Source organism: Schistocerca serialis, chromosome 11, assembly GCF_023864345.2.
Source record: "Schistocerca serialis cubense isolate TAMUIC-IGC-003099 chromosome 11, iqSchSeri2.2, whole genome shotgun sequence".
Lineage (NCBI taxonomy): Eukaryota > Metazoa > Arthropoda > Insecta > Orthoptera > Acrididae > Schistocerca > Schistocerca serialis.
Window position 1 is genome coordinate 161,796,747 of NC_064648.1, and position 27,814 is coordinate 161,824,560.

General features: G+C 43.2%; 1 protein-coding gene across 1 annotated transcript; it reads left to right on the forward strand.

The window, feature by feature from the left end:
• Window positions 1–670: 670 nt before the first annotated feature.
• LOC126426579 (ankyrin repeat domain-containing protein 23-like) lies at window positions 671–26,625 on the forward strand. The gene is made up of 3 exons (XM_050088476.1): window positions 671–1,251; window positions 18,742–18,891; window positions 26,139–26,625. The coding sequence occupies exons 1-3, from the start codon at window positions 842–844 to the stop codon at window positions 26,623–26,625; spliced, it is 1,047 nt and encodes a 348-aa protein (XP_049944433.1). The 5' UTR covers window positions 671–841.
• Window positions 26,626–27,814: the final 1,189 nt, after the last annotated feature.

The window sequence follows — 27,814 nt, forward strand, 5'->3', positions numbered from 1 at the left end:
TTTTATCAAAAAGTATATGCTCTAATGCTTTGAAATTTTCGTGAAGTGTTCGCCACGTACTGCTGTCTCCTCGGAACTAAAAAATTCGAGATCCTCCAAATACATTCGTAATTTTAGATGATTATATGTAGAAAAAGTTAATTTTGGATGTGCAAGATTAAAAACTTTCTTAATGACACAGTTTGTGCCATAGATTAATAACTGCGGTTCAATGGTCTTATAACCTTCTTAGAACACTACAATAAAAGTTTCAGATTAATTGCATGGTTAGAATATAAGTTATGGCTTTTTATAAGAAAACAATAAAAATTAAAAATTCAAATTAATTGCAAATTATTAATCCTGCTTATTTCAATATATTTTTCTGTTAAAACGCTGCTCATTTGCTTTATGCACGGAAAATTTTAGATTTCTACATTAATAAATGTGGGTGTAATGATTTTTTAAATAAACATTTTCTGTTACATACCTACCGAAACAGTTTTTTTAATGATTTGCATCTATTCGCTTGTGGCATCAGTCTGACACAGAAAGTATATCATATTGTTGCAAATGGCGTGTGATTGGAAACAGATCCCAACTGGAGGTTTATACAGATTTGATTGTGGCTCATACAAGTGTAGAGGGTACTGAATGAGGGCAAAGGACTGCTCAGTGACACCGTGTTCCAGAAGCCCTAACAGTGGGACGAGTTCATGAGGCTGAGGAGGCCACGGCCGTGGATCTGGGTGCCCTGCTGGACGCCAGAGACGGCGCTGTGGTGACTCTGCTGGCCGGGGACAATACACAGCTAGTGGTACACAGGGCTATCTTGGCCGCCAGGAGCGCTGTGTTTGCGGGCATGCTCCGTCGTCTCACCTTAGAGGCCAGCAGCAGCCAGCTCGCACTCTCCGACATAGAGGGCCCTGTGCTGCGCCAGGTGCTGGCACACCTCTACACCCTCCAGCCCCCACAGCTGCCCAGCATGGCGCCGCAGCTGCTGGTCGCCGCTGATCAATACGGCTTGTCAGTACTGAAGGTGCAGTGCGAGCAACAGGTGGCCGCGCAGCTGTCTGTCGAGACTGCATCAGCCACAGGTGTTCTCGCGATTAGGCACTCCGCTAACATGCTGAAGCAGGCTGCCGTCGCCTTCATAAAGGCCCACTTGCTCAGTGTGATGGCGACGCAGGGCTGGGATGAGGCTGTAGTCAACGACCCACAAACTTTTATGGAGTTGGTTCACCTGATTGCAGAGACACCGACAGACACCAGGTAAGCATGAGACAAGCTGCTCATCTATGTTACACAGCTCTACGTGTGCGTACTGACAAGCCTAAAATGTCCACCACTAAGTGTAATTAGATGTGCCTGCATCGTAAAATACACTACTATTGATATTGAAACGTCCCCTTAGAAAAATTATACATGACTGTGCTTAAACTGACACACAATATTTTTTTAGCGCAACGCAATCTGACTTTCAAAAATCCCTACAAAAGAATGGCCCTGACTAACATTAACCTATACCTTTCACAAATCACTTACCTCACAAAAATATTCGTTACTCGAACTACTGCAATACAGCGAGCGCCACTACTGCCAGCTAAATAAAAGATTCAAACTACTGAAGGCACTAACTACTGATACGCATAGTTAGCAAATGAAAGATCTTGATAGAGAACAAACAATGTATTTACCTCAATAGTGTTCAAAAGTCATAATGTATATAGCAGTTCATTATATCCAGTATTACAAATTTCAAAACTCCGCCATCTCTCTCCCCACATCCACCACTGCTGGCGGCTCACCTCCAACTGCGCAACGCTACGCGCTGTTAACAGCCAACTGCCCAACAGTACAATGGCAGACAACAATGCAAACTAGCCACAGACTGCACACAGCACAGCCAGTGATTTTCATACAGAGCGCTACGTGGCGTTACCAATATAAAAACCTAAACAGCCTACTTACAATATCCAGTTTCTTGTATACGCTATGTGATGAAAAGTATCTATACACCTGGCTGAAAATGACAAACAAGTTCGTGGCGCCCTCTATCGGTAATGCAGGAATTCAATATGGTGTTGGCCCATCCTCAGCCTTCATAACAGCTGCTGGAAGGTTTCTTTGGGCCCATTTTTCACGGAGTTCACGGCGTTCCAAAACATCCCAAAGGTGTTCTATAGCATTCAGGTCAGGACCCTGTGCAAGCCAGTCGATTACAAAGACGTTATTCTCGTCTAACCAGTCTGACACAGCTCGTGTATTGTGAGCAGGTGCTCGATCGTGTTGAAAGATACAATCGCCATCCCTGAATTGCCCTTCAACAGTGGCAAAGGTTCTTAAAACATGAATATGGGAGTGTGGTGTGATATTGCCACACAAAAGAACAAGGGGTGCAAGAACCCTCCACGAAAAACACGACGACACCATAACACCACCGCCTCCGAATTCTACTGTTGGCGCAACACACACTGGCAGATGACGTTCACCAGCCATACCCTGCCATCGGGTCGCCACATTGTGTGCCGTGATTCGTCACACCACACAACGTTTTTTCCACCGTTCAATAGTCCAACGTTTATGCTCCTTACACTAAGCGAGGCGTGGTTCGGCATTAACCAGCGTGATGTGTGGCTTATGAGTAGTTGCTCGACCATGAAATACAAGTTTTCAAACCTCCCACATAACTGTCATAGTACTTGCAATGGATCCTGATGCAGTTTGGAATTCCTGTGTGATGGTCTGGATAGATGTCTGCCTATTACACATTACCATCCTCTTCAACTGTCGGCAGTCTCTGTCTGTCAAGAGACGAGGTTGGCCTGAACGTTTTGTGCTTTATATGTCCCTTCACGTTTCCACTTCACTATCGCATCGGAAATAGTGGACCTAGTTATGTTTAGGCTTGTGGAAATCTCTGGTACAGACGTATGACCATATTCGAAGTCCGTGAGTTCCGCATAGCACCCCATTCTACTATCTCACGATGTCTAATGACAACTGAGGTCGCTTATATAGAGTACTTGGCAGCATAGTGCACCTGATATGAAAAACTCATGGTTTTGGAGGGTGTCTGGATACTTTTGATCACATCATGTAAGTAATGTATTTACAGCTGCAAGTAGGATGAGACTCCAGCTGTACAGTTCTCTGACGACATATTAGAATTTGTGTTGCAGTGGAGCTCGAGCTTAGGCTTGCCACTTTATGGGACAGCTTGCCTCAACCACTTCAGCTATCCAAGCACGCTTCCAGACCTCCAAACTTCACCATGTGTCCACATCCTGCATTTGCACAAATGCTTTGATTCTCACTCAGAAAGAAACTTACTTATTATTGTCATGGTCTTTCCTAGACATGTAAAAATTTTCCAGTGTCTTTATTTGTTATGGAATATCCTCCATACATGCATGCATATCTGTGGGAACACACACTGCTATGACCGACAGCTGTATGAAATACAAGAAATGCATTTGCAACTGCTAATACAATGACACGCCAAGTACACAATATAGGGTGAATCACTGGAAACTTGCAAATGATGTAAAAATAGAAAGCACAATTGATGTGCAGTTTCACAAAATTGATTAATAGTGAGGGACTCGTGTTATTCACTTATCAATAGATTGTAATAATACACAGAATGGGTTTTCTTGGTGAAAACATTCAATTCCTTAAATGGAACAATGCCAGTGATACTAATCAACAAAATATATCAATAGATTGTAATAATACATAGAATGGGTTTTCTTGGTGAAAACATTCAATTCCTTAAAAGGAACAATGCCAGTGATACTAATCAACAAAAAGTAAGGTAAATTAGAATGTCGATGCTGTTTGGTGTAGGATTCTATGTGACTCAATTACGACATATCGTATTTTGAAAAGTCCCCACGCCAAAACTTATAGCTGTGGTCATCATCATCATCATCATCATCATCTTTGGGTTGTCTGCCTTGCAGCGGGTTTTAACTGCCTAGCCCTCCATGCTTCTCTGTCTGCTGCGTTTCTCTTCATTCTTTGGTACCCACCTTGTGGCCCGCAGACATCATTCGGCATCTGAAACCTTCTTCTGCCCTTCCTTGTCTTTCCCAGAAGGAAACGTTCAGTTGTCTCTACTAGAAGGCAATCTCTTTTTAGATTGTGGCCTATCCAGTTTAGTTTCCTGTCCTACATCGCTAGAAGCATCCTCCGTTCTTCTCCAACTCTCCTCAGTATATCTGAGTAATTCCTAACTTTATCAGTCCAGCTGATCTTCGTTCCACGCCATATCCACATTTCACAAGCTTTAATTCTCTTCTCATTCTGCTTTATCAAAGTCCACGTTTCTGCTCCATACAAGGCCATGCTCCATATTAAGCACTTAACTAGTCGCTTCCTTAATTCCTTGTTTAAACAACTAGTTAAGAGTCTTCTCTGCTTTCGAAATGCGTGTTCCGCCCGAGCCATTCTCACTTTGATATCTTGTTGTCAGTCCGTATCTTCTTTAATCCAAGTTCTCAAATACTTGAATGCTCTTACCTGTTCTATGATTTCTGACTCCAAGTTAATTTTTACTTTTCTTTTCTTTAGGCTTATGGCAATGCTTTTGGTTTTCTTTTTATTAATTGTCATATCATATACTACAAAGACTTCATTCAAGTCATTTAGCACTTGAGTCAGCTTTTCTTGATTTTTTGTGAGGATCGCCATGTCATCTGCAAATCTTATACATTCAATATTTTGTCGACCTATCCTGACGCCTCTTGTCGGCTTTCCAGTGCTTCCTTCTGACAGATGTTAAATAAGATCGGCAAGAGACAACAGCCCTGTCTAACAACTCTCCCAATCCTGTTGTCTCCAGACATCTCATTACCTATTCGTACCCAAGCTTTCTTATCCAGGTACAGATTTGCCATCAGTCTTCTCACATTCCACTTTATTCCCTTCTTTTTCTAAAGACCTAACAGCTTATCGAACTGCTCTCTATCAAATGTCTTTTCAAGGTTTATGAAGACAGCATACACTTCTATGCTCTTTTCTATGTATCTTTTGCTGATGGTTCTTAGAACCCCAATGGCATCTCGTGTTCACCTTTCCCCTTACGAAACCATAGTGTTCTTCACCAAGTGTTTCTTGCAGTGTTCCATATAGCCTCCTTTTTAGAATCCGAAGAACTACTTTTGCTACCTTCGGTATGAGGCTGATTGTCCCGTGGTCTTTACACTTTTTAGGATAATTAGTCTTTGGGATTGGGACTATTATACTTACGACAAAGTCTTCTGCCCATTCACATTTGTCGTAGATGTAGTTGCAGAGAGAGGTCAACTCATTTTTGCCTGTTTCTTTTAAACTCTTTAAGATTTCCGCCGGAACGTCATCTACACCGCATGCTGTGTTGCTTTCAAGTTCTCCCAGTGACTTATTTGGCTCTGAACGTAGGATAAAATCTCTTTTTTAATTTCATTTACTCATTCTTCCTTCTCAATCTACAGATCAGAGTGTCTGTGATAGCACACAATAAAGAAAAGCAGAAGTGCATACAATAGTTATGTGGATTCTGGCCAGCAACGAGGCAGTTGACCATCACAGGTTGGGTTCAAAAGCAGCACCAGCAACGGCAAAACACACTTCCGGTCTGGTTTCAACGACCTTTCCATACATGCTAGCATTTCAGCGGAGATGTCCAAGAAGGCTGCAGTAATACGTCGCTGCATATCATCGACTGTAGTCTGTATGTCCCCGTAGACAGAGACTTTCTGCTTTCCACACAGAAAAATGTCTACAGGCGTAAAATCTTGGGAGTGGGACAGCCAAGGTACAGGTCCTCAGCATCCAATCCGGCAATTTGGAAAGAATTCGTGAAGATATACTGCAGTACTTCGTGCGCTATTGGTTGAACAGTCATCATGTTGGTACCACAGGTTCCTCCTAGTCTGCAGAGGAAGAGCAGAGCATCCATGGATGATGGCAGCTGTGATACTTGTTCGCATTCAGATTGGCGTATATGAAAAACGGACCTGTGAACTGGCAGTTCACTATCCCACTGTATGTTTACGTTCCATGGATGCTGACGCTCCATCTGACGAAGCCGACAGCGATTGTCAACAGACCACAGGGTATGTGTCGATGATTTACTTGGCCATGTTTATTAACTGTGGCTTCATCACTGAACAAGATACATGATACACCTGGAGTATTCTGTCTTAAGGCCCATGTATAGAAGGTAACACTTTTGTCATAATAATTTCCATGCAGTTCTTGATGGAGAGAGAGATGTGATGGTAATGGAACATATGTCGAGGAACAATACGTACGACAATTGCCTGACCCATGCCACGTCCTCATGCGATTACACGGCAGCTAATCTGGAACATCAGGAAGCACATTACATTGCCCCTCTTCTGTCGTCACTTTTTCCTTTCTGTTACGTTGTCTATGTGTTACATTACCTCTTTCAGTTAATGAACTTGGAGGTTGATAAATAATTGCTAAGATGCAAATCAAATTCCTTTCGAACAGGCCACGAAAGCCCAACGGTACCGACCGGCCGCCGTGTCATCCTCATCCCACAGGCGTTACTGAATGCGGATATGGAGAGGTATGTGGTCAGCACACCACTCTCTCCGGCCGTATGTCAGTTTCCGAGACCGGAGTCGCTACTTATCAATCAAGTAGCTCCTCAGTTTGCCTCACAAGGGTTGAGTGCACCCCACTTGCCAACAGCTTTAGGCAGACTGCATGGTCACCCATCCAAGTGCTAGCCCAGCCCGATAGCATTTATCTTCGGTGATCTGACCAGAACCGGTTTTACCACTGCGGCAAGGCCATTGGCCCTAATTGCTGAGGTGGCTGATGTTTATTGGGATATCTCTCCACATACACTGTACGAGAGAGAAATGCATTCTTCCTACACTCTCCATACGTCATACAGATGCCGGCATTATCTGCATTGGTAAATCCCGTTATTCACTCACGACCTACTGCTTGGATTCTCAGACACTACCTGAACAGCAAGTCGAAATGCACTCAAGGTACACACAAGCACTCAGTAAGCAAACTTAACAACATTGTACCTAGCAACGAAGCAGGTTGAATATCACAAATAAATGTCAGTGTCGAAACTTTTCAGAATATTGTATCTCGAAAACGACTCGCACCATAATCCTCAACAAACACCAGTGACATCTGATTTGTTCTACTTCTAATTTGTTAATGTCAATAGGCGTTGATCTACACTCCTGGAAATTGAAATAAGAACACCGTGAATTCATTGTCCCAGGAAAGGGATACTTTATTGACACATTCCTGGGGTCAGATACATCACATGATCACACTGACAGAACCACAGGCACATAGACACAGGCAACAGAGCATGCACAATGTCGGCACTAGTACAGTGTATATCCACCTTTCGCAGCAATGCAGGCTGCTATTCTCCCATGGAGACGGTCGTAGAGATGCTGGATGTAGTCCTGTGGAACGGCTTGCCATGCCATTTCCACCTGGCGCCTCAGTTGGACCAGCGTTCGTGCTGGACGTGCAGACCGCGTGAGACGACGCTTCATCCAGTCCCAAACATGCTCAATGGGGGACAGATCCGGAGATCTTGCTGGCCAGGGTAGTTGACTTACACCTTCTAGAGCACGTTGGGTGGCACGGGATACATGCGGACATGCATTGTCCTGTTGGAACAGCAAGTTCCCTTGCCGGTCTAGGAAGCAGCAGTGTCTCTAATTTGCTGGGAAGTGGCGGTGCGGTCCCCTACGGCACTGCGTAGGATCCTACGGTCTTGGCGTGCATCCGTGCGTCGCTGCGGTCCGGTCCCAGGTCGACGGGCACGTGCACCTTCCGCCGACCACTGGCGACAACATCGATGTACTGTGGAGACCTCACGCCCCACGTGTTGAGCAATTCGGCGGTACGTCCACCCGGCCTCCCGCGTGCCCACTATGCGCCCTCGCTCAAAGTCCGTCAACTGCACATACGGTTCACGTCAACGCTGTCGCGGCATGCTACCAGTGTTAAAGACTGCGATGGAGCTCCGTATGCCACGTCAAACTGGCTGGCACTGACGGCGGCGGTGCACAAATGCTGCGCAGCTAGCGCCATTCGACGGCCAACACCGCGGTTCCTGGTGTGTCCGCTGTGCCGTGCGTGTGATCATTGCTTGTACAGCCCTCTCGCAGTGTCCGGAGCAAGTATGGTGGGTCTGACACACCGGTGTCAATGTGTTCTTTTTTCCATTTCCAGGAGTGTATTTCGAAAAGTGTAATTTTTCACTAATAATACACTTCCTAGTTACTAATACAATCTTTTGTATAGCTAACAATACGAGCCCCGCAGTTCCAATCCACTGTATGAGAGCAGCACATGAATAGCACTTCCAATATCCGCCATTCTTTTCAGTCGAAGTTTTAGGCGATTCATCCTGTATATTTGCGTCATAGTAAAACTTCTTCCAGACTGAGACTCGAACCCGGAACCTGGAAGTATGCTCGAATAGCAGAGGTCGTTAAGGCGACTGCTCGCATGAAGTGGGATATCCATGTTGGGATCCCAGTCTGGCACAAATATTCATACGTCACCAATAAATTACAGAGCTGGAATGTGATCGTATTCTCAACTTGAACACATTTCGTCTGTTGCTTCAGACATGAATCCTTGTCTGAAGGACATGCTATAGAAGGTTTTTAAACACAGGCACTGTGAGTAGTATTTACATGCCCAGGCAAAGGCCGCGACAACAATAAGTGTGTTTCTTCCCGTGTGAGTGTTACAGTGACTGTTCTACAGCAAGACATGGAAACTCACGGTGATGTGTCGAGTTTTGGGTCGGGCACTGAAGCACGCTCGCATAGACAAAGTGGTTACGGCGACCACTCATGTACAGTGGGAAATTCTGATTCCTGTCCAGGTCTGGTATCAAGTTTCATACGTCAACAGTAAACTGTGCAGTTGGAGTGACGTATTCGCCATTGTGAATAAGTTTCCTGTACTTTACACAGCTGTAGATCACAGCAGCATCTGTTTTTTCAGACATGCATGCATGTCTGAAGGACATTGCATAGTAGGCTCTTAAACACAGACACTGTAACTAGCAATAGCATTTTCTGGTGGCTCACGTTGCTTTCGTAAAATTCTCGTAAGAGTTTCATCAAATCACCGTACTAAACTCAGTATGTCAGCACGTAAGTTAGCCTCCAAAAATCCTGCAATAGCCAAGACGTTCATAGCTTTGTGAATTATTTTGGTCTTATTTGCAGTCGTCATTTGTATTAAATTGCATGTGTACAGCAAGCTGTTATTTACGTTAGCCTATCAAGTGGTTGAAGAAAGATGAACATTAGCTGTGGCCGCAGCAGGTTCCGTTCTAGTGACGGACACAATGATGGGCTGCTCAGATCAGAGACAGACACAGTGACATGTGCTGCTGGCAGCTAGGGCAAGCACGATCTGTTCTTTGAGCTGTACATGCTACCCTAAACCTCTTTATTCAAAGTAGCCTTATGAAGCAAGTGTCGATCAAACATGTGCCCCACTCTCCTCCAAGGTCACGGAACGGGGGCCTACCGTTGTTGGTTGGTTGTTTGGGGAAGGAGACCAGACAGTGTGGTCATCGGTCTCACCGGATTAGGGAAGGATGGGGAAGGAAGTCAGCCGTGCCCTTTCAGAGGAACCATCCCGGCATTTGCCTGGAGTGATTTAGGGAAATCACGGAAAACCTAAATCAGGATGGCCGGACGCGGGATTGAACCGTCGTCCTCCCGAATGCGAGTCCAGTGTCGAACCACTGCGCCACCTCGCTCGGTCGGGGCCTACCGTGACCGGTTCAAGTTTTCTGGCGTCGCGATGGCATCGGCCTCTGAGTTAGGTGTAGCTTCCACTGTGTGGAGTGTTGGTGTTTGATTACACCACTTGGTATCCTGTGAGGCTTTCGACTGAAATTCTCTTTGCCTCTGAGCGTTATTCAGCATATTTGCGTTACATTTCTGGCGGCATTCCGCTGTCTGTGGGTTATTTGGTTGTCTGCTATTGTTTTGCGTTTGCCAACGATCGGCTGACTGTTGCCGGTGCCTTGTGTCTGTACATACTGTACAGGCTGGCCTTACGCTACGCGCCTGTTGTAGTTGTTTTTGCTAAAGTTTTGCCCATTTCTCTTATATGCGCCTTTACATTTACGACTTTCTCCATTGCCGTTGTGATTATCGTTACCATTATCCGTAAATCTCTGTGACGCTATCGGGTTATTAACAGGCTTAGGTTGTACTGGTATCTCTTCGTTTATCAAATCTATTGAGTCCAGTAGAGATAGAAAGTATTCGGTGTCGATTTACGGGATGTTAATGAGTTTTTCCCTAACGTGGGCAGGAAGACGGCTCTTTAAATTTTTTTGAAAATTTAGCTGGATCGTCCAGACCTAGTTTTATTCAAATATTTTTCAAAATATCCTCGTAAGCTTCCATACTTGCTATTGAACGGAGCTGGGTTAAATACTTCACGTTGAGCCTCTCTTGTACGGCCTCAGACCAATACTTACTCAGAAATGCCGTCTCATTCCGTTCATAATATTGGCAACGTTCCGATATGTCCGTAGCTTACAGTAGAACGTCACCCTGTGTGTATCCAAGAAGAAATCTAATTTTCTGGGCTTCGGTCCAGGTACGAGGTAAAACATGTCGAAATGCTCTGATAAAGACCACAGGGTCTGTTCTTTTCCATTCAGAAGCAAATATCGGGAATGTCGATGCGTAAGTAATCATTCATCTGCAAGTAATGTTGACAAACAGGCCGCGCTGTCAGTGACAGTCGTGTTTATGGTCGCTTGTGGCGTATCCATGGCAACTGCGCCTGCTCGACAGGTGCAACTGCCGGCAAGTTGCAAGTTGCATTGTGCAACCTTCGCTATTTCCCTTCTAAGGGCTAATCCTGAATTGTTGGTAACCAGTGAAGGCATCTAAGAGCATAGCTTTGTTTTCTGTCATATGCTGTTTTGGAATGTCCGTAGTTTTAGCAACACTGCCTCGCAACCTTTCCTCTGCTTCCTATAACCCTAGTCTGTTTTAGCAAGAAGTTGGCTTTACGTCTCTTTTAGAGCTCTAAAGAGCCCTGCAGGATTTACATAAGGGCCACGCGGGGTAGCCGTGCGGTCTAAAGCGTCTTGTCACGGTCCGCGCGGCTCCCCCCGTCAGTGGTTCGAATCTTCCCTCGGGCATCGGCGAGTGTGCTGTCCGTAGCGTAAGTAAGTTAGTTAAGTGTATAAGCTTACGGAGCGATGACCTAAGCAGTTGGGTCCCATAAGATCTTACCACAAATGTACAAATTTTACAGTACCTACATAGATTTTGCATTCTGACACTACCTTTCCAGCAAGGGTGCTGCCCTTCTCCAGCATCCCGGCTTCAGCTTTTTCAGTTACTTCCTTTACATCTACACATAGCATACCTCTCTGTTTTTAGCAAATTCTGACTCTAAAATGATCTACTCTTAGACTCAAGTTTTGTATTTCTGTAGTTAGGTTTTTGCATACGTCTTGCAGCTCGTTGACTACGTTCGTGACATTTTTTACCGACGCATCCACATGGGATTGCGTGTCCTGAACTTGACTAAATGCTTTACTGAGGTTTTGCAACTCACCTGCAAGTTGTTCCCGATTACAATTTGCGGATCTTACCTTTTCCGTTAACATATTTATATTGCGGGACATGTCGGTAATTATTTCTTGTTTTAGTTGTTTACCGTGCTCTGTGAACTTACCGGATAATTCGTCAGATAATTCAGTGCGTACATTTTTGCCCACCTCTCTCAACTGTTGACTAATACTATTCTTGGAATCGTTAAACGCCTGGTTTTGCTGTGCAAACTGTTGAGTTATTAGCTGCATTAGCTGTGTCAGAGTGTGTGTTTCACTGGTATTTGCATTGCTGTTGTGAACTGTTTCCTGTGCTTGCGTCCGCGACGTCGTAGCAGATAATCAAAGAAATTTTCGCTATTGCGCACGTCAGATTCTCTACTTTAGAAAATGTTTCCCGGTGAGACCTCAGAAATTGGCTCATAGAGCGTCATATGAGCGGCCTCATGACTAGTTATATTACCAGTATCACAATTTTTTAATAATGGGACGCCAACCTCGTCGTTTTGGTAGTCATTGGCCAGTTCACGAGTTGGTGCGTGACCTTCAAATGTTGACAAGCTCGAATTTCCGCCATCTTGGCATATTGCATTTTGTAATGAATTTTCAACAATGGCCATTTCCTTTGACTCCACTCTGAACAGTTTCTATTAAAATTATGAAAGGAAAATAATTTTAAACATGAAATTTTGTTTGAATCGTATCCTTCAATTAAATGTTGACTTTACACATATCTTCGTCTTTTCTATAGAAATCCACTTTCCGTAAAGGATATTAATTGGAAGGAACAAGGATCTACTGTGAGAGAGACGGCGCCAAGCAGGGCCATATAAGCATACAGCGTAGCAACTTCCTACTTTAACCGCTGAAATTCGCATTCCCAGCACATCTCGTTCGTAGGCAGAATTTCATTTTAATTTGCTCCTTCAAGTTGTTAATAGTTTCAACCTCACGGACGTGTAAAAATCCAACAAAGGCCTCATTAGTTCTTTGTAACGATAAAATCGATTTTTTTGTTTTTTTTTACAATCATATTGACTTACTAGGATCACGTTAACAACTTCAGTTCCTCTTCTTCCATTGTTGTTGTATCCTATTTTTCCAGGATTCCCTCATTTCATCCCCATGAAGTCTCTTCTTTTCTTCTGTCCATGCTGTTCACGATTTTTTATTTCTTCTCCTTTGAAAGCCTTCCAAATTTAGTATTTTGTTTTTAAAATGGTTTCTTTCTGCTATTTCTGATTCTTTTATGTTGTTTCTTTCAAGATTTTTTCTTACTTCTGTAATCCATGCTATTGTCGATTTCTTCTTCCAGAAATATAGCAGTATTTGTTTTGTTGGTCTATTTCCATTCTTTCGGTGGAGATGTCCAAAAAAGGTTAATCTTCGTTAGGCCATTACTGCAGATATTTTCTCTATATTTTTGTAGATCTCCTCATTACTTCTTATTTTCCAACCATCTGCGGTTTTCATTGTACCCATTATTTTTCTAATAATCCTTCTTTCCAGTACCTCTAGTTTGTCCATCTTGTAGTTCATCGTTAGGCATTCAGATCCATATAAACATTCTGGTTGTACCACTGTGGTGTAGTGTTTTAGTTTTATTTTTCTAGATATACATTTCTTGTTGTAAATATTTTTGGTCAAACCATATGCTCTTTCCATTTTGTTAATTCTTACATCTATTCCAGATTATTCTAGTCCAATCTGTTGTATAGTTTCTCCAAGGTATTTAAATTTATTTACTCGTTCTATTTTACCTATTTGTGTTTCTATGTATTTTGGTGCATTTTTTTGTATTTGTCATGAATTTTGTTTTTTCAGCTGAAATGGATCATTTGCCTAAAAAAATTTTTTTCTTCAAGAATTGAAAGGTCTGTTCACATTCCTCTCGGCGCCGTCGTGTCACGGTTGCCATTGAATAGTGGCGGGGGGACTAGAAATGTGATATATATTGGAAATCTGAATAAATATTTGCTGTTTAAATAATTAAAAAGTAAATTTTGAAAGAATGATTGAAAAAAAATGGAAGGTACACATATCCTGTGTGAACTTTAACTGGCTCTAATAGAAACAGACCTTCAATATTCAATACATGTATTCAGCATTCAGCATTCGTAAATTTACATACATCCTTTTCTTGTTACCGCTATTGTGCATGAATATTTGTATGACAAAACTGGTTCGGATCGAACCTCCTCTGCTGAAGCGAATTCTTCTTGTTATCTTCGATCCTCTTGATGCAGAATTCCCGGCGCGTCACGGAAAAGCCACAGCGACCTCTGACTGTGTTCCCTGTATGCTTCAATTTATCTGTCAGGCAGCGAATTATTAGTTATGGAACAGTGACTCGTAACAGCACACTTGTTTCAATCCGTGTCTTCGCTCTTCTTGGGATTCACAGAATGAATAGCGTTCAGTTTCGAATTGGAATGTCGACACTTTTTATTTCACAGATAAGAGAGACATCAGTAACTACCGACCTATATCACTGCTTATATCATTTTCCAAAATGTTTGAGAATGAGATGTATTCTAAAAGAGTATTACATCTTGGCAACAATAATGTCCTCAGAAAATCAAAATTTGGGTTTCAGAACGGTTGCTTTACTGAGAATGCTGTTTACATGTTCACACACCAGATATTACAAGCATTACATAACAAAATAGTACTGGTAGGTATTTTCTGTGACCTATCCAAAGCATTTGATTGTGCAAATCATAGCATACTCCTTGATAAATTGAAGTTTTTTGGGATTGATGGTATAGCCAACCAATGGATCAAGTCATATCTGACCAAAAGAATGCGAAAATTTGTACTTATTAGTAATTCAACAAACAGAATCCAGGGACATAATTCTGGCAGGGGAGAAATCACGTATGGGTTTCCCCTAGGTTCAATCTTACGTCCACTAGCGTTTCTCACATATATAAATGATCTACAGTCTAATGTACAACAAGCAGAACTAGTTCTTTTTTCAGGTAACACCAATATGGTAATCACTCCCAGTATACGTGCAGAAATTGGGAAAACGGTGAACAAAGTTCTCAAAAGTATCATTGACTGGTTTTCTGCGAATGGTCCCACCCTGAATTTCACAAAGCCACATATTATTCAGTTCTATACCTCCAGGGGTACTGCACCAGTGATAAGTGTAACATGTTGTGATGAAATAATTCATATAGTGGGAAATTAAAAATTCTGTGGTGCCCATATTGATGAGAATTTAAATTGGAAAAAACACAAATTTCGGAACCCCTAAAACAATTTAGTTTAGCCACGTTTTAACTTAGTCATAGCAAATTTTGAAGAGATAGAAATCAGTAAGTTTACATATTTTGCTTATTTACATTCAGTAATGTCATATCGAATAATGATCTGAGGTTACTGCCCAGAAACGTGCTGCGAGAACAATATGTGGTGCTTACCCGTGATCACCTTGTAGACATCTGTTTGAGGAGTAGGGTATTCTGACCATTGCTTCACAGTATATTTACTCCCTTATGAATTTTTTTGTAAATAATCCACTACAGTTCAAAAGCTACGATGAGGTACATAATTACAATACTAGCAGAAAAATGACATTTATTAATCAACATTAAGGTTGTCTTTAGCACAGAAGGAGGTGTACAAAGCTGCAAAAAAATTTTTGGCAGCTTACCCAGTGATACAAAACGTCTAACAGATGGCAAGGTGAAATGTGAAAATAAACTGAAAAAGTCTCTCCTTGACAACTCCTATTCTGTAGAAGAATTTCTATGTTTGTAATGTGTAAAAGATGGTGGGATAACTCAATCTGTATATATTACTTACATTTTGGAGAAAAAATAAGTGTATGGTGATGTTTAGAGTACAAGTAGAAGTACAAATTAATTTGCGATATGAATGCACCGATAATCTTAGGAACCAACATCCCTCGAACTAACAACACTGCACAACATCATATCACTGGTATAATTTCCCCTTTGTAATTTGTATCCCATTTCTTCGTGTTCTAGGTTTATTTTCGTATCATTCTTACACACAACAGGGACGAAACAACCGAAAAAGATTTTTAGCACACGTCTCTCCAGATTCTTCCCCCAACAGTCGGATTCGTGACTGCTAAGGGGAGAATGTCAAAAATTTTAGAAAATTGATTTTTTAAAGATATGCGTATTTTGTACCGCATATCTTCCTGAATAGTACGATGTATAAAAAATATACATTTTAGTGATTACAAGCCAAACCCCTTTGCACAGCTTGAATCCTACACAAAGTCACCAGGGCAACAAATACAGATCAAAGGGTGCTGCAACAAATGTGACACCAATGGCTCAGGACTTTAATGGAAGCCACCAAACCTATATCAGGGACCTTGCAAATGAAAACTTATTGAAGAAATGTGTTCATGGTGGCACCCAAAAACCAAATGAAAGTTTTAACCAATGTGTATGGGAAATATTGCCTAAAACCATTTTTGTTGGACAAAATGCAGTTGCTATTTGTGTTTATGACGCGGTTTCATGTTTTAATGATTGTGTGCAAAGCAAGAAATATGTTTTAGAGAAAATGGGAATAAAGACCGGAGTGAACTGCATCAAAGCTTTGTATGCAATAGAGAGTGTGTAGTGAAAGGAGATAAATTATTTTTGGAGGTGATAAAATCAGGAATGTGAAAAGAATGAAAACCGACTAAGAAAATGGAAAAGAACTTGCTTATGGTGCTGGACAGTTCTAAAGGAATGATACACACAAGCAGAAACTTTAATGGCCATTTTCCGCAAAACAGACATTTCTTAACTTAGGTGCATGTAACATTCATAATAAGTATCCTATTACTTTCAAACTTGGTATGCTCATTAAACACGAACTCCTTAATGCAAATCTCTATAATTTTGCAAGTCGATTAAAAACTGTGCTAAAAATTGAGGTAATATAACTATAAAACTTGAGTTTTCTCTAAAGATGAAGTTAAAAATGCTACAGCACATTCATTTTTTCATAAATTAAATAAATTCTAGAGTTTCATGTACCTGTAAGCATGGTTTGTATGCCGTGCAAGATTCATCGAAAGATCTCTCTTACTTATGAAGAAAGGTGTACCTATAGCGACAGCTGCAGCCGATAGGAAGAGGAAAAATTATGAAATTTCACATGTAAAAAAAATTTTTTCTTTATGTTTTTGCAGTTCCACTGCTATGAGTGTGAATACTGAATCCTTCCTGGACATTCTGACGAAGTTTTATGATTTTATTTGTAAAAGTATAGACTGTGGAAACTAAAATGTCCTCTGGTGTCTCTCCTGTTCCAAGTCGGCCGGCTTGACATCCTACCCCCCATAACACACGAGCTAGGAACACCATCCCATAACGACAGCACTACATTAAGTGCATTGGAGGGATACTGACATTCAAATATCTTTGTGATTTACACTCCTGGAAATGGAAAAAAGAACACATTGACACCGGTGTGTCAGACCCACCATACTTGCTCCGGACACTGCGAGAGGGCTGTACAAGCAATGATCACACGCACGGCACAGCGGACACACCAGGAACCGCGGTGTTGGCCGTCGAATGGCGCTAACTGCGCAGCATTTGTGCACCGCCGCCGTCAGTGTCAGCCAGTTTGCCGTGGCATACGGAGCTCCATCGCAGTCTTTAACACTGGTAGCATGCCGCGACAGCGTGGACGTGAACCGTATGTGCAGTTGACGGACTTTGAGCGAGGGCGTATAGTGGGCATGCGGGAGGCTGGGTGGACGTACCGCCGAATTGCTCAACATGTGGGGCGTGAGGTCTCCACAGTACATCGATGTTGTCGCCAGTGGTCGGCGGAAGGTGCACGTGCCCGTCGACCTGGGACCAGACCGCAGCGACGCACGGATGCACGCCAAGACCGTAGGATCCTACGCAGTGCCGTAGGGGACCGCACCGCCACTTCCCAGCAAATTAGGGACACTGTTGCTCCTGGGGTATCGGCGAGGACCATTCGCAACCGTCTCCATGAAGCTGGGCTACGGTCCCGCACACCGTTAGGCCGTCTTCCGCTCACGCCCCAACATCGTGCAGCCCGCCTCCAGTGGTGTCGCGACAGGCGTGAATGGAGGGACGAATGGAGACGTGTCGTCTTCAGCGATGAGAGTCGCTTCTGCCTTGGTGCCAATGATGGGCGTATGCGTGTTTGGCGCCGTGCAGGTGAGCGCCACAATCAGGACTGCATACGACCGAGGCACACAGGGCCAACACCCGGCATCATGGTGTGGGGAGCGATCTCCGACACTGGCCGTACACCACTGGTGATCGTCGAGGGTACACTGAATAGTGCATGGTACATCCAAACCGTCCTCGAACCCATCGTTCTACCATTCCTAGACCGGCAAGGGAACTTACTGTTCCAACAGGACAATGCACGTCCGCATGTATCCCGTGCCACCCAACGTGCTCTAGAAGGTGTAAGTCAACTACCCTGGCCAGCAAGATCTCCGGATCTGTCCCCCATTGAGCATGTTTGGGACTGGATGAAGCGTCGTCTCACGCGGTCTGCACGTCCAGCACGAACGCTGGTCCAACTGAGGCGCCAGGTGGAAATGGCATGGCAAGCCGTTCCACAGGACTACATCCAGCATCTCTACGACCGTCTCCATGGGAGAATAGCAGCCTGCATTGCTGCGAAAGGTGGATATACACTGTACTAGTGCCGACATTGTGCATGCTCTGTTGCCTGTGTCTATGTGCCTGTGGTTCTGTCAGTGTGATCATGTGATGTATCTGACCCCAGGAATGTGTCAATAAAGTTTCCCCTTCGTGGGACAATGAATTCACGGTGTTCTTATTTCAATTTCCAGGAGTGTATATTGTTATGTATTGAAACTATGTTGACTAATAGTTGTCATAAGCATACTTGTTGAGCTTAGTATGAGCCTTTCATTTGTGCTTTATTTTGCACCAAATACTGTGTAGTATGCTAGCCTACAAGTATGAGAAAATTAGGAGATGCAATGTGTGAAGTGGTTAGCTGAACGCCTTAGTTGTCCCACTACTGTCTTTGGTAGTGTGTGTTCCATTATCTGTGTGGGGACAGTACCTCAGCAGTACTGTCTGTGGTAATCTGACCACTGGCTTCGATGTGAAAACCCTTCTCGAAGCAGTGTTCCTTCTGCGCAGCACGCCAGGCGCTGGAGAGAGCAGGACCGGCCCCCCCTCGCAGCCGCACAGTGGCCACAGCGACGACGGCCGGAGCCCAGCCACAGCTGTGCCCCCCACCACTCCCCAGGCCACTCCACAGCCTGACGACGCTGCCGTCTATCACCTGCGGTGAGTTCTGTCACAATAACAGCGTTACGCGTTGGGCAGTTAGCCCAGTGTTAAAGTGAAGAAATCGAATGTTGCTACTTTATGTTTTGACGAAGCAGATGTTATAGTTCTGGTATTAAGTTATTTCTTTTATAAATTATGCTGTTTGACGAGGCAAGGATCTACAGGTCTGCATCGTGACGTATTTTCAGTTCCTAACACAACTGAGCCACTTAATGCAGTTACTTGTGTAAGATACTTCCCCAAAGATAGCGACTGTGTTGGTGAGTTAGAGGCAATTTGTGTTTTCGGCGATGATTTGCTATATTATGAATTAATTCTGCAGAGACTGGATCTTGTTTGTTTCTTCTGACTTGCAACCACGTTCAGTATTATTCAGTATTGGGCTGCCTCACCAAATAACCAGGAATCTCTGAAACTCCCACCGTCACTTGCATTTCCGCGATTACTCTCCCAACACTATAATGAGATATTCTCTCAAGGGTCTGTGGGAACCTCACCACTGGGGGAGGAGAATCAGTTGAGATCCATGTCTTACCCTACTACGAAAGATGTACGTGAGAACCTCTAGTGGCAGTTTTTGGAAATCATTCGTGACAACATCAGCCTCTACTAAACTGTCGATATCTTGCTGATTAACGCAGGCATGTTGGATCAATAAAAATCAGGTCAATTGTAATGCGTGGGGATCGTTGAGTGGAGATGGACACAGCAGCCATATCTCGCCAGCTGTAAAACCCTCTGTGGCTCAGGGAGTTTTACAGCTGACATTGCAAAAGTTTTCTTTTTATTCACTGCAGACCAGCTTCAGCGTAAATTCGTCATCACGTCACTTTTCTTCTTTGAAATTATTGATCTGTAGTGGTAGTCACAGATATTTGACTGTCGCTTCGTGAAACAATGATAGTCTGATAGTGAACTGATATTGTTGCAAAATGCATTTCAGTGGCTAGCTGAATTCTACAGGCCCAAAAGTGGCAATTCAGAGTATTCAACATGCTTTTACAATTAATCAGAGTAGAATCCAACAAGTTATTGGACAATAAAGGAGTCTGTACCTATTCAAGGGGAAATAAGGAAGGTTACCCAGTATTTTAACGTTGAAAATGGGATAAGTAATGTTTCAGGTGACTTAAGAAAACATATCTCTCCCAGTTTTTCAAGGATTTCGGACTTTAATTACCTTTTATGGTCAGCCACAGATGTACAATGTCATTAGATTTAATGTCTGTGCCAAATTGAGCAAATACTTATAAGAATACTTATCCCAATCTGAACGCCTTTCGCAGCACAAGCAGTCAACAAAAGTTCATCCATGGGTCTGATAATGTTGAACGATACAGAGAAGGTATGGTGAAATTATGTAAGTAAGATAGCCTGACAGGTATTTACCTAATTTCTCGTACACAAATAGCATCAGCCATTCAACATAAGAAGACAACCGACGATAAGGAAGTGTAGCAGGAAAGACTAAAGATAGAGAGCACAGGGAAGAATACTTTGTGGATAATCCAGAAACTCATTATGCAGCATAATTAATAACGCTGAATGCAATTTCAGGGATAGCCTTTAAATTACGTTGCACATACTGGACACGAAATTAGTACAATCTCAGTAGAAAAGCAGCAGACAACAAAGTAGAAAATAAATTATTGTGGTTGACTTAGAAACAAGACATGGAAGGGAAGAATGTTTCAGCATAAAAAGACTGACATAAAAAGTTGAGAAAGCTGGCTAAAAATCGAGAGGGAAACAACAGCAGGCGGAAATAAAACATAAAGAGCAGGAAATGAAACATATTAACAAAATACTTGATAATGGAGTGAAAAGTTTGTTGACAGAGAGTTAAGAAAACCAGGCTGGGGAACAGATCGAGCGTAACATGGTACTGATGTGAATAACAATGTACAGGGCGAAGACAGTGAAGGCTTCCTTTTTTCTTGGGCATCAGACAGTTGTGGTGACTAATAAAAGGTCCTACATAAAAAAATACAGTCTTTCGAAGACTAAAAGCGACAACTACTTTAAACAAAAATAGTTTACAATCATAAATACACTGATAGAAAAGAATCACAAAACCAAAAACTTGTCAATACAGAGTAGTGAAACATCAAGGATACATTTGCCAGGGTAACATATTTAACTGATTATCATTGCAAGATCGCAGGTCAATGTAGGTGTGAGATGAGCCACTGGAAACGTGAAATGGTCATACACTGTGAGAAGGTCGAATTAAAACATGCAGACATGCATGAATTGTGTTGCACAAGTATCGGACGAGAGTTTGTGGAATGGAGTTCGATGTCAGATGCACTTGGTTGGTCAGTACAGGGACTGTAATGCTGTTTGTGAATGATGCTGGAGTTACTGTATGATGATGTCCCATATCTGCTCGCCTGGGAACGTACCTGATGATTGAGCATGCCAAGAGACATGTCAACACTCTATAGAGCATGTTGGGCTACAACAGCGGTAAGTGAGCTAGGGTTATCCTGTTGGAAAACTCCCCCTGGAATGCTGTTCATTAATGGCACCAGAATGGATCGAATCAGCAGATTGAAACAGATATTTACACTAAAGGTGTGTGGGATAACAACGAGAGTGTTCCTGCTGTCATATAAAATCGCACCCCAGACCATGACTCCAGGTTTAGGTCCAATGTGTTAACACACAGACAGGTTGGTTGTAGGCCCCCAACTGGCCTCCTTCTAAATCAAAACATGGTCATTACCGGCAGCGAGGCTGAACCAGCTTTCATCAGAAAATACAACAGAGTTCGACCATTCCCTTCAGTTTGCCACCACTGAAGTGCCAAACGGTGCGGTGTGGGATCAGTGGAACACACGCTACAGAGCATCTGGCTCGGAGCTGTCCGTGAAGTAACCGATTTGTAATACTTGATTATGTTACTTGGTGCCAACTGCTGCTCAAACTGCTGCTGGAGATGTATTACAGTGCGCCAGAGCCATACGGTGAACACGATGGTCTTCCATCTCAGTAGTGTCACGTGGCTGTCTGGAACCCAGTCTTCTTGCAACGGAATATTCTTGGAATCACCGCAGCCAGCAGGCCTGCATAGTGGCTACATGCCTGTCAAATATTTATGCATCACGGTTGGAACATCCAGCTTCTCATAGCCCCTATTACAGATTTCGTTTAATCTCTGTGAGATGTTCATAACGGCGTCTTTGTTGTGTCGAAGGAAATTTTGACTAACATCAGCTTCCTGCATCTAATCTCAAAGGTAACTAACGCTCACGCTCGTTACAGCGTGTAATTACAACAAGCTTGATTTGCTTCCTCATAATGGTACTACTAGCGCCACTCTTAAGCGACGCGACTGCCACAGAGTCATCATCATTCAGATGTAGAAACACACGTACCAACTTTCGTTTCTGTCACACTACTTCTTCGTGCTGCAATATTTGTCCGTCAATGTATATACCACAGCAAAGGGAAAAGACGTTTTTTAACATTGTCACCAAGAATCTCAAAAAGCTCTTCAAAAACTTACTTCACATTTTTGCAAGATAGTCAAATAAATGCTGCGACAGTGTTTCTGTTATATACCAATGGTTTAGGAGTGCGCCATTGATTAGTAATGAAAACATTCGAACACAGACGCTGCTTAACCTCTGAAAAAAACTAAGAGCAGTGGCAGCAGAAGTCATCCAGTATAAGAAGTCGCCATCTTTCTGACAAAGGCCAAAGAATGTGTGTGTGTGTGTGTGTGTGTGTGTGTGTGTGTGTGTGTGTGTGTGTGTGTGTGTGTTTGGGGCTACAGGTGCTCATCGCCGAGGTTATCAGCTTCCTGACAACCAATAATAGAAGGGTCTAAGAGGGAGGAGGAAAGGATAGAGCTTCAAGGAACTCTACTGCCCTTCAGGTAGTAAACTGCCCCTAGAAAGCTGGAGAATCAAAAGTGATCAATGACATGAGGATGCAGAAGGCAATGGAATCTAATAAATTAAAACCACGTAACTTGCATCCACAGGAAATATAACAGTAACAGGAAAACGGTTATGATGCCATCTGCATTGTGGAAAGATTCCAGACAAGTTACCCTTTTGGATCTCTGCAAATTGACTGCCAAGGGGGAAGTGACTATGAAATAGAGACGGAATAAGTTATTGTGGGATAAGATTCTATGACTTGGAGCTTTGAATTCAGAAGTTTGATTGTAATTGGAAAGCTAGAGTCTAAAAACGGAAGTGCAAAAGCCCAGTCTAGATACATTGGGGGTCACTGATGTGAACTAGGAAAAGGCTAAGCATTTATCTTAAGACACATTGAGGTATATCATCAGCAGCAGGAAATGGTATGTTGGGAGCAGGGTTCGTTATGAATAGGAAAATAGGGGAGAGAGCGGACTACTGTGAACTTCTCAACGACAGAGTTTCTCTCACCAGATTCGACATCAAACGAATGCAGACAGCGACAGTTCAGGTACACATGCCAATGACACAAGTAAAAAGGAGAAAAGAAAGTATGAAATTAAAATGCGGTTGCATGGGAAGGAGAAGCAGAAAGGGTCATCAGCTATATGGGATTGGCATTGGGATGACAGAGATGAAAGTCTAATTGAGTTGTGCAACCAATGTGAGATGGTATTTACGAATACTCTGTTCAGGAATCGTGTGACGAAAAAATATACTTGGAAGAGACCCAGAGACACTGAAAGAGTCCTGCTGGATTACATCATGGTCAGAGATTTCGAAATCAGATATTGGACTGTAAGGTGTACTCAGATGTAAATACAGATCTAATAATTATGAAGAGTAGAGTGAAGTTCAAGAGAATCGTCCAGAAGAATCAGTGTAGAAGGATGTATCATCATGCAGTACTGAGAAATGATGAGATGTATTTGAAGCTTACCAATGATGTGGATATGGCGGTAAGGAACAACACAGTAGGCTGTTCAGTTGAAGACGAGTGTACATCTCTAGAATGTAAAATCACCGACGGTGGACAGACAACACAGATAAAGGGAAGCTAACTTCGAAGAAACCTTTAGTAACAGAAGAAATACTGCAACTGATCGACGAAAGAAGAAAATATAGAAATGTTCAGAGAAAGACAGGAATACAGCTACATTCACTGATGTGGCAAGAGTTGTGGGATACCTCCTAATATCGTGTCAGACCTTCTTGTGCCCAGCCTAGTACGACAACTCGACGTGGCGGGGACCCGAGAAGTCGTTGAAGTCCCTTGTAAAAATATTTTGCTGTGCTGTCCCTGGAGCCACCCACTACTGCGAATGTGTTGCTGGTGGAGGATTTTGTACAGGAACTGACCTGTCGATTATGTCCCATAAATCTTCTATGGGATTCATGTTGCGCGATCCAGATGGCCAAATCATTTACACCAGTTGTCCACAATGTTCCTCAAATCAGTTGCGGACAGTTGTGGCTCATTATATCGTTGTTTGAGAAAATGGAGTCCATTATGGAGCCAACACCACAGTGCCTTGTTGTCAACTAGGGTCCACAGCTTTGTGGGGTCTACGTCACACTCGAACACCACCATCAGTTTTCACCAATGGAATTCGAGACTTATCTGACCAGACCAAGCTTTTCCAGCCGTCTCGGATCCTACCATTTTGGTCACGAGACCAGGAAAGGAGCTGCAGGTGTTACCATACTGTTAGTAAAGGTACTAGCATTGGACATCTGTTACCACAGCCCATTAATCCCAAATTTAGCCGCACTGTCCTCACATATACGTTAGTCGTACATTCTATATCGATTTCTGCATTTATTTCACGCAGTGTTGCTTGTCTATTAGCACTGACCACTATGGTAGACGAAAATGTTCTTCGTTTTTTTTCCAACTTAACGGAACTGCACACTCAATTCGACTACTGGTTTAATGTGCTCAGCATAGTTTGTGACCGCCTGTGGCTGATACTACCCTGACAACAACAGGGCAAGCTGCGAATGAAGTCATCACTCTCATGTGGAGGCAATAACATCATTCTTCCTGCAGAGCAACTCACAACATTTATGGAATTGTTTGTGGATGCTTATGTGATGCAACCCGTCTCCCTAGTGTATATGCAACATGCTCAATGGGATTCAAATTGGGATCTCCCATGTGTGCAATATCTTCTATTTCCAAGAAAACGTCAATCACCCGATCTGTATGAGGCATATCCCTATGAGGCCACAGCACCTCGCAACAATGGCATATGAGTTCCCCAGATCTCGTTACGATACCTGACAGGACTTAACCCTTGCCAATTCACCCATACAGTGTCATGAAGAGGTGTTCAAGTTGTCAACGTAATCGCTGCCCACACCATTAAAGATCCTTCTGGATAACAGGCTTGTTAATGTTTGGGCTCCAAAATCCTGTTCCACGTTCCCTCCATATGCAAATCTGTCGATAATCACTCTCCAGTCCATACTGGGACTCACCTGTGAAAATAACATTGGCCCATGGTTCGGCCATCCAGTTGGCGTGTTGATGACTTTACGTATTACTCTCTGTGGAGATGTGTCAGGGGTTCATATACAACAGGTCTCTGACTATATAGGCTACTCTGCTGAGGCCTTCTGTATAACGTTGGCTTCGATACAACACATCCAGTGCATGCTGCGAGGTGTGATGCCAGTTGCCATGCAGTAGTAAGGCAGTACCGTGATGCCCTTTAGCCAGAAACTGTATCTCGGAGACGAGGGCAGGAACCAACACGTGTGTTGGATCCTGTCCTCGTCTTCGAGATACAGTTTCTGTGTCTACAAACTATCGCCACATCTGAGAAACAACAGTAAGATCCACATTGAGCCACCAGGCCACTTCAGTTTGTGATTGTGCTCCTTCCATTCATCCTATGGCCCTCCACTGCAGAGAGCCTGGCATGCGTCTTCTCTGTACCATACTCCACCGTCTGTGACTGTGCCTACAGAGATTGTGGATGTGGGACTGACTACCCAGAAAACACTACCCCATTTCATAGGTGCACTGACTTCATTGTGAGCTTGGTTGTCTGTAGACTGGAATGCTGTCTTCCGTGTAGAACACGATGGTGCTGACATCTGTAGATAGTATGCATGATCACATCGTGAATTAGACACAGGACAGGGACATCGCTGTTTGTTGCTTTAATTTTGGAGATCAGTGTATTGTGGTAACCTTCTTGGGGACATGAGTTCTTGGAACTCATCACAGTTCTGCTTCTGCGATAGTGTTTCGTCCTCAGACATGCGTCTTTGAAGAAATTTGTTAGTATTGTCCTTTTGTTGCAGAAATCTATCTGGAGACATGAAGGGCGAGATGCTGATTGCGGCAGCTAAGGAGGGGTCAGTGAGCAAAGTGCGAACGTTACTGGCAATGGGGGCGGACGTGGAGGCGAAGGACGAGAACAAGCTGACAGCATTGCACTGGGCAGCAGTCATGGGGCACGGGGAGGTGGCGGCCCGTCTGCTGGAGGTAGGAGCAGCCGTTAACGCCAGGGACCGCTGGCAGAACACGCCTGTCCATCTGGCTGCATGGAAAGGTCATGCAGCTGTGGTGCGGCTGCTGGCAGCTTCTTCTGCCGACCACAACGCCATGGATCAAAGTGGGAGCACGCCACTGCACGATGCAGCACGGCGTGGCCGTGCAGAGGCGGCGGCTGCACTGTTAGAGGCAGGGGCCAACAGGGAAGACAGGAATTATGGTGGGGACACGCCGCTGGACCTAGCCGAGCGGAACAACCACCAGTCGCTCATAGACGTCCTAAGATCAAGCTGAGTGTAATGCAGACGACTACAGAGTAAAATAAATAAAGCTTTCTGTGTAACCTCTGCTACTTTTAAAATAAACAATTCAGAAAAGTTAATCCTGCAGTCTTGCTTTGCGCCCATATTTACGTAGTACATACAACGGATCCATTACCGTTACAACTAGAGTGAGAACTGTAGGTAGAAGGAGGGTGGAATGTGTGTCCTTATAGGACAACTATCCACGGATTTCCGCCCAATAATATCAAAACAGCAGACTTTGTACACAATTTATTAAATTGCCAACGCTAAACTCTTTTAAGTAATAACATATTCATGTAACTTACAGAGCTTAACAAATAGTTAAAACAAACAGCTTTAAAAACAATAACGGCGTCTTGCCACCATAAAATCAAACAACCTTTTACAATAGTGCCTTTGGAGTTTACCCAAGAGACAACATCCACTAATATGTTAACTTGGCATTACAATTTAAAATCATTTATATAAAAAAAACCTTGAGAAAGATAATGGCACTTGGCACTATAAAATCGAAGAAGCGCAACACACAACCAATAAATATAACAACAAAATAATAATTTGATACAACCAAAGGGCAAGGCCAATCCCCAATGCAATCACAAACGAGCGAGCTCTCAACACTTCAAAGCCTTCCCACTAGAAACAGTCCCCGAAATAAACCACTGAGAGCTCCCTGACATGCCTCCCACAACTGCCCACTACTTATGCACCTTGGTTATGTTCTGTAACACACGACAGATAACATCAACACAAGATAAAATTAAAAAATCAAATAACAATATAACATCCCGACAGCACATGATAACCACGGCGCCGTTAACTCGGGCGCTCTTAACAAGTGCCGGAAGCCAACACACACAAATATTAATAAGCAATTCTCGCTTCTTAAAACAAAACAATAAAAGCCAAGCGCATATGAATAGTAAAACCACAGTCTTAGAAGTGCCTTAATGATACCAAACACGACTATTCCACCAAGTTAATAATAACACAGTGAGAAAAAAATACAAAACATATCACTAAATTCTGTTACACAAACCAAATTGACGAGATCATGTTGTTCAGGTCGCAGAAGACCACATATACCAAGCACCAGTAAATCAGTATGCATATACTTTCCAAAAACGCCTGTCTTAGGCAGACTTTACCTAAAACATCAAATGCCAAATATTCATGAA

Bases quoted from the DNA above. Each gene is read 5' to 3' on its own strand.
- LOC126426579 (XM_050088476.1), top strand. From the start codon at position 842: ATGCTCCGTCGTCTCACCTTAGAGGCCAGCAGCAGCCAGCTCGCACTC. The intron at 1,252-18,741 runs GTAAGCATGAGA...CCTTCTGCGCAG, and splicing joins GAGACACCGACAGACACCAG to CACGCCAGGCGCTGGAGAGA. The intron at 18,892-26,138 runs GTGAGTTCTGTC...CTTTTGTTGCAG, and splicing joins GCTGCCGTCTATCACCTGCG to AAATCTATCTGGAGACATGA.